We start from the raw sequence: 8,382 nt of genomic DNA on the forward strand, positions 1-8,382 counted from the left end.
TCAGTTTTCCTTCCTGGGTGAAAGTCCAACCTCCTCCATACACCGGTATTCTTGCTCTTTATACTGCTCCAGTCATAATCACTACGGCCACTAGAGGTCACCGCCTAACAATAACGGAAATAGGTCGGAATTGGCTGCTTGCACAATGTTTCTGGTTAGGACGGGCTTTCTTAAAAGCCATATTTAGAATACATTTTTTTGGTCATAGCCGTGGTCAAAGTTGCATTCACAAGATGACTTCTAAAGTTTTCAATTCAGCTTGCCAGACTTTTTAATTAATCTGCATTTTGACTTTTGAAAGGAAACCACAAACATCTTTATAGTTGCTGCTCGAGTACGCACTCGACTGTATCTATGGGAGGATTTTTCCTTTATTGAGCAAAATAACATGATTTCTTTTCTTTTCAGTCCTTGCATTACTTCTTCTCTGTGTGTGTCAGACGTCTAGCAGCTTTTGAAATCTGGTTGTATGGAGGGACTTTGCTTATTTCCATCGTCCTGTGGCTCTGCAGAGGCTGACGCTTTCCATTTTCTACATCGTGACTAATCCTTGCCATTATCTCTGTCTAAATAACATAATCAGAGAAAAACAGCAGAGAAACTGTCTGATGTTGAACTTTCCTGTGTGTTACCTTATAGTGGCAGGACAATTAACCCACAATGCTTTGCTTGAGTAAAAACAGAAACCTATACTGGTGTAAAAAACAGCCTAACTTGTTTTTAAGTAATTTATGGGGCTATTTTTCCTGCTTTTATTAGAGAACAGAGAGACGGCAGGCAATCAGGGGAGAGAGATGGGTGATGACATGTAACAAAGGTCCCCTGGCCCGACTCAAACCATAGACTTTGCAATTACATTGTCAGTGCTGCCTAACCTTTCAATAAGCTAATTTTACAAAAGTGAAATTGAATGAGGCGTGCAGGGATGGGTATCATTAGGATTTTATCAATACAACTCATAACAATACTGCTTGTCTCTTCCTTTTGATTGCCGTACAAGAAAAGGTAAAAAATCAGAACACAATTCACATAAATGTGAAGTGATTGGACCAGGATCACATTTCTGTAAATGTACGTTCTCGTTGTTCAGCAGGTGTTTGATAAACGGCTCGTCTCTTATCAGCAGGTTTTGTTGCACTTATAGCGAGTGTTTCATGCTTATCTCGCTCCCCGGTTTTGTCAGAACCAATAGAGGGATCAACTTTAAAATACAGGTCATTCAGAACCAGGTTCCTGGAAACTGATGCAATAACCTGCTTAAAGCTGCACTAACTGATATTTTCATATTAACAGTGTCCTGCTCTCTGCAAAAGCTCTGACAAACAGACTGTTGACTACCTGCTCAGCACCAAACAGACGACATTAGAGACAAGCTGGCGATTGTAATGGAGCATTTAGCAGCTTAAGAGCCAGATATTGTTTTCAGGAGTGGGTGGAGACCAAAACAGAGCTAAAAGAAGAGCGAATATTGGATTTACATTAACCTGGTGGCCAGAAAAGGTGGCTAAAAAGGTCTATTTTCTTTAGGGTTTATCTAAGTAAGTATTTAAGCTCTTTTGTCTAAAAAACTTTCAGTATTTTTTGTGACATCAGTCCACGACTAAAAAGACTAAACTCCAAATGAATGCTAATGTTGCTCAGTATAATACACTATATCATAACCAGGTTCACATCCTTAAAACAACAGCCAATATAATTCCACCATCCAACATTATTTATATTACGTACACATATGACAATGAGATACAAATCATGAGTGCAAAAACTGGCTTTTCCATTCACTATATTTTCCAATACTACAGTAGATCCAGAATACTTAAATTTTCATAAGATAAAATAAATATAAAATACATTTATGTATTCTGGATCTATTGTAGTATTGGAATATACAATACAATCGGAGCCAATCTGATGAAACAACATGCTAAACGTGTAGTTCGGCCCTTCTTGTTTTGTTTTTAATGTAATAAAACCATCCATCCTGGTATTTGTGTGTTTTTGTTTACTGTGGTTGGCTCTGCACCAGCTGGCCACCAGGAGAGAAGTGCTGCTGTGAGCGGGGGTATCCTCAGCTTTTTAAACTTTAGAAGGTCATTTATATGTCAGTGTTGTGTTTACAGCTTGTTGCAACAATCAATGAATGCAGCATTAAGTATTAATATGTGATTCTGAATACTTTTAATACTCAATACTTTGCCGATGGTTCAAAAGAATCAGCTCCTGCACGCTGTTCAGTTGGCCAGCCTTAATCAGGTATTGAATAAGTTCACTGTAAGTACTGACAAAGTGCAGGAGCCGTAAATACTTGGTCGGTACCAATGTTTGATATCTGCTATAACACAGAATTACATCAGGGTCTGATTGGCCACCTGATTATCCGTACCTCTTTCTGAGGCTGTAGCAGGCTCCTTTTTATAGCTAGAGTGAATTTATCCATCAGTATCAACCATCTCATGCTGGCATTTTCAGGAAGGGGGGGTAAATAACACTTCAAAGTTAGGCTAAATTTTGCTGATGGAAAAACTGGCATGGTCCTTTTCAAAGGGGAGCCCTTGACCTATCTGATATCTGGATGAAAATGGGTACCCATGAGTGCCCAAACATTCCCACTTTATGCTAATGTAATGCAGTTTCGGGCAAACACTGCAGTTTTTTTGCATAAATGTGTTATTTTCTCCTAGTGTATTTGAATATTTCTGCATGCTAGGGTCCATAAACAGTGTTGGAGTTGCATAAATTGGGAATGACTGGAAAAGCTGAGACACAAAATTCAGTTATAATTCAGTCAAAAAAGTCTGGAAACGCCTCTGAATCACAGTCCACCCTAAAAAATGTAACCATGGATAAACACACACCAATAATACCTTACATTTCTGGGTTTATTTTTCAGTTTTTATTAATTTTAACTGAATAAGTGGAATGCAGAAGACTTCATATCATGTTAAGATATGTCCAGTGCAACTACAATGGACTCTTTAAGCGTTTGTTTTATCTGAAGCATCAACAGTAAATGTGAGCTTTAGGTTTCAGAATCAAACTGATGTTCAACAATCAAAACAAAACTAAATCCATCACTGCAGAGGCTCCGGGACCAGTTACTACACAGACAACATATTGGCATCTAAATAACAGGCTGAACTTTTATTTCTCTAGTTGCTATTCGTATTTGTTCTCCCCTCCAGCAGCTAATTTCATCTAATGAGTTCACATCTGTTCTGCAGAGGTTGTTCAAAGGCAATCTGGGGAATGCAAATAGTAATAAAGTGAAGGAAATGGTGACGAGGTAGGCTGAAGGAAGGCGGATTCAACAAAAACACACCATAAAGTTTATTGAAATGTACTGAACATAATGAATTGAAGGTGTCTCCTGTGGACTCGGACGTCGATCCTGTAGGAGACACTTTGAGGATCCAGGATTTTAGGCTACACAGTGTTAATCTCGACTGTCTGAGCCACGGAGCAGAGTCCGCCCCCCTCCTCCTGTAAGATCAGCAGCTCTCCTACTGTCTGCTCCCCGTGGACCACAATGCACTGCTCTACGCCCTCTGAGATCACCACCTCCACCAGCTCCTGCCCCGTCCCTGAGGGCAGCGAGCTGTCCGAGGCGAGGAGCAGAGGGGCGGAGCCTGGCGTGGACAGGTCGTCTGTGTGTACGTAGACGACGGTCTGTTGGATGTCACAGTCAACTCCTCCCTTCCCTGCTCTCGAAGTCTCTTCAACGTCCCTCCTCGCCTGCCTCGCCTCCTTTTCCTCCCCTTTTCCTGGTCGCCTTTTCCGCCTCACTTGACCCGCCTCCTCCTCTCCTTGCCCATGAGGGAGCGAGTTCTTCTTGGGCCTGCCTCGGATCGGCTTCGGGTGGTTGGAGCTTGACTCTTGCACGACCTCTTTCTTGCCGCTGTTCATGTCCTCTCCTCCCTCCGACTCCTCTTCCTTCCCCTCCTCCTGAGTTCCTCCCTCAGTCCGGTGCTGAGCTTGGTGCCTTAGCAGGCTTTGTCTCACAGTGTAGGAGGCGCCGCAGTGGCAGCTGTACGGCTTCTCCACCACGTGAGAGGACTTTATGTGTCTTCTCAGCTTGGTGGCCAAGGTGTAGCCTGAGGGAAAACAAGAAGATAGAAGTCAGTTAGTACAGCCCCTTTTTACACTGCACAAAAAACACCCACTAACGTGTGGATTCTGGTACAATCGGGACTAATTCCAGGGTCAAATGACTCCAACATGATACCCGGGTGCACTAGCTAACTTCCGCCTGTTTTCCACAGCGTTGCTATGGCGCACGTTGAAGTTCTACATTATTTATTGTTTTTTTCGCAGTCTGTGGGAACAACGTGCAACATCTTAGTGTCATGCAAGATGCAACAGTGGTGAGACAGCGAAGTGAGAGAGGAAATGAGGAGACAGATCACTGGCACTTCCTCCAGCAGAGGTCTGGCTCTGTGAGTCACTTTTAGACAGATGTTTGGGTGTAATTTGGGTGTAAAAAGGGAATGAGTAACGTGGTTAATACAGCAGCACCTAACAGAGAAGTCACAAAGTGCTTCACAAAAGAAATAGGACAACCAAAAATACCATAAACTCCATTAGAAATAGAAATAAAGAACACAAAGGCAACTTCAAACTGCTTTTTATTTGCCCAGACCTTTTATCTATTTATTATACTATTACTTATTTATCTTTACAAAGTAAGAAGGAAAGAGTGCAAAGTATAAAATATCAATGAGGAGCAAATCCACAGTAAGCATCATTCTTAGTGACTTACTATAGTATGCAAGTCACTAAGAATGGTGTGACATATAGCTACAGGACAATATCACATCTAAAGTAAAGGTATATGGTTGATTTGAAATGTTCAGTGATTTTTTGTTTTATTAAACCTTTATTTAACCAGGAAAGGTCCCATTGAGATTAAAATCTCTTTTTCAAGAACAGCAACACAACAGCAACACAAAACAAGAACAAGTCAAAACAAAACAGACATAAGACACTATGACTCTCAAAATGCACCTAATGTCCCATAAAAATCTAATCCAAACCGCAGAAAATCGGCCATCCATTAAACATTATTCTGTATGAGTAGACCTCTTTGTTTCATTAACAGTATCATTTACCTCATCGCTCTTATGTACCTTTGTTTTTCATTATTTCATCATAAAGGGTGAAGCTGATCTACATTTTTCTTATTGTCAGCAAATCCCATTAAAATACTGTATATTAGTCCGTCCCTTAATACTTCCCCCACACACCTGTTGGTGGCCCATTGGTTCCTACTGAATATATAAATATTTAAAAATGGTTCAGTAATTTCCTAAAACAGCTGGTCACTGTAGAGTTTATCAAACGTTACTCGAACAGGAGGAAGTAGTGCATTTGTTGGGGACTATTTTCAGCGACGGATGAATCCACATTTGGTGTTCTAGGACGGTGTGTGTGTGTGTGAGTAAGTCAAAATAAACTACAGTGTGTTTGTTGATGGTAATTCAGAAAGATGTATAATAGTTTTTGGACAACAGTAGTACAGAAAAAGAAGATACATCAGGCTTTGACACACAGATAGAACCTGTTAGATACAGACACAGATTTTTTCCAATTAATAAAACATCACCAGAGTCGTCTTTTGACTTAAACTGTTTGTAAATCAAGTGCATGAATTGTGCCATACAGCTGTGAACGATTAGAGTCCAAACTTGTCAATACTCACTCCTGTGAACACATTTCAGCAAAATAATCAAATAAAAAATGAAAAGAAAAAACATGCCATGTGGGATAAAAGGCCACAACTTTGCGTTCATCAATAATGCAACCACTGAACTCAGCAAACAAGTTTTCTAATGCTTCATAAAAAGTGTATGTGGACAACCTCGTAATGAGCAGTTTGTGCTTTCCAATCATGTATGCAGGACAGAACATCTGCAGCCCACTGAGTGAGACAAACAAGGTTGGTTGGAGGGGAATTGGCCAGCTTTGTGTGCCTGACTGGATTTTTTATTGACTCATTTTTTAATGTTTTGTTTCAGTTTGTTTTTCACTCTGAAAATCTTTTTCTTTGACAAAATAACAAAATTACTTGAAGATGTTAAATTCAGCCTTGGTAGCATTTTGTAAACAGCACAACATGAATAGATTATCTTAATTGAATAACAACTGTCGAACATGTTAAGATTTTAGCTAAAATGTTATTCAGAGTGTCTCTTTAACATTATGACGTAATAAAATATTGATTTTAGATATTTTTTAATTTCAAAGTCTGTTTCCAGTTGTCGGGGAGTGCTACACAACATGTGAAAAAAGTTGTATAAAGTCTTTTGTGGCTACTGAGCGAGCCGTGTGGCGTCTGATAAATGTCCTCAAGTGATGTCCCTCGAGTCAGCGCCAGTTGGGTCTGAACACTATCGGTTTAAAACTGAAAGAAATGTGTTTATGTGGAGTTTAGAAAGAAGTGAGTCTACCAGACCTCTTCAACTCTGATTGAGGTTAGCGGCTTGAGGCTACATTAATCGCTACTAGCATAACACATGAAACTCTGACTCAACTCTTGGCAGCAAGTTGCATTGTGGGTAATAGAGGCACTAGGTTTTGACAGAAAAAGAGTATATTTCTGTTACTGCTGCCACAATTTAGATTTTAAAACGTGATAATAACAACTAAGAATGCTATGACTGCCCTCTACTGGTAGATAAGAGAAGTGCGACTGGATTGACTGACCTTGTGGAAGGAATTCTATCTAAACCTGTAGAAATTCAGTATTATTGTGTCAAAACACTCCCAAAAGAACTGTTAATGATTTATGATTCACCATGGCAACGGCTGACCTGCTCCGTAACATCCCGGATCCTTGACGGGCGGACTGCGTTCAGAGCCGACAGAGCTCAGGACGAGAGCAGGCGGACTGTGTGTGTTTACATCGATGATGTTTGGTGCTCAAATGCATTCAAAGTTTCTTTTTATGTGAAGATGAAACCATATTATCACTATCTGGCACTGATATATAAGAAGCTCAAGGAAGTAAAAAAGATTTGTTTCTGGGATATAAAACACTGATATTGAACTCGATTTAACAAGTTACAACAATGGTTTACATAATATTCCAGCAGAGGAACCAGATTACTTAAGAGACCATTGCACAACATGTGCAACCCTTGTGTTGTATAATGATAAATACGTCGATGTAATTGTGTTATTGAATGTCTGAGCTGCATTTATCTGTAGATAGGGCAGAAGTAACAGTGACCTCAGCTTTGCACAGCTTTTTAGAGTCTTACAGTTTATTGTTTGAGTTGTTATGGCCCACGACTTCACTGTTGTTTTCCACTGTCATAGTTCTCATTAGTGTCATTTCCAGCCACAGCAGGCAGCTGCTTTCAGTGGAAAAGCTAAAAAACTCTCAGGAGTTGATAGAGACTGAAACACAGCGTAAGAGAGTGAATATTGGACTGACACACGACTCCAAATGAATGCTAATGTTGTTCTGTGTCTTCTGGATGTGTAAGAAAATCAACTGTTTGCTAACATGTTCACCATATACGTGATAATATGTCGATGTTGTGTTTACAGATTACTGTGCAGCTTCCATGTGGCCAAATAATGCAGATTTAAAGCCACTTTGTATAGAATTTTCAAACTTTCTGACTTTTTGGCCTCTTTGTCGTAGTATAGTAGTAAAAAAAGACGCTGTGGTACACTGCTACACTCCCAGTGGTAAAGACTGCAGCACAGAGGGAACCGGGCATCCCAAATGGAGAGAAAATGGAGGCGTTTATTCTGTATAATTATTAATTATCTAGGATAGATTAGAGAACTTATCCACAGACTGTTCTGACCTTTTCCACAGACTGGGCAGCGGTGAGGCCTGTCTCCAGTGTGCAGCCTCTCGTGAGACTTCAGGCTGTGCGGGTCCCTCAGCGATTTTCCACAGTAGCTACAGAGGAAGCCTCCCCCGGTGTGGGAAAACATGTGCCGACGGAGTTCTGGTTTCTGGGAGAAACTCTGGTCACACTCGGTGCAAGGATACGGCTTCTCTCCGTTGTGAGTTCTTAGATGGCATTCGAGGTTCCCTGAGAGAGAGACAGACAGGGAGACAGACAGGGAGACAGAGATTATGCTTGTCGATGGGGAGAGGTTGCGGTCGCAGCGGGAGCGGGGGCACAGTGAATATGCATTTGTCCAATAATGTGTGAAGATTAGGTTCTCTCACAAAATTGATGTTGTCACTTTGATAAATGAAAATATAAATTGTAGGCATTGATCACAGCTGGAGACCCATTGCCTCACAAACTGCGGAATAGTCTCTTGTTAAAAATAATTAAGCCAAGTTAACTCATCGGCGTGAGCACAACAGCGTTATGTTTTCCGTCTTTCACAACAATTAAAGGAATACTTTGACATTTT

General features: G+C 40.6%; 1 protein-coding gene across 1 annotated transcript in view; it reads right to left on the reverse strand.

Moving 5' to 3' along the window:
- Positions 1–2,878: 2,878 nt before the first annotated feature.
- Positions 2,879–8,382, reverse strand: part of znf408 (zinc finger protein 408) — a gene marked incomplete at its 5' end in the record, with an annotated part of 21,432 nt that continues 15,928 nt past the window's right edge. Inside the window, 2 exon segments of the mRNA XM_035651681.1 lie at positions 2,879–4,091; positions 7,815–8,048. Of these exon segments, the coding sequence (XP_035507574.1) occupies positions 3,424–4,091; positions 7,815–8,048 (902 nt within the window).

Source organism: Morone saxatilis, unplaced genomic scaffold (genome assembly GCF_004916995.1).
Source record: "Morone saxatilis isolate NCDOM2014 unplaced genomic scaffold, NCSU_SB_2.0 Contig11, whole genome shotgun sequence".
Classification (NCBI taxonomy): Eukaryota; Metazoa; Chordata; class Actinopteri; family Moronidae; genus Morone; species Morone saxatilis.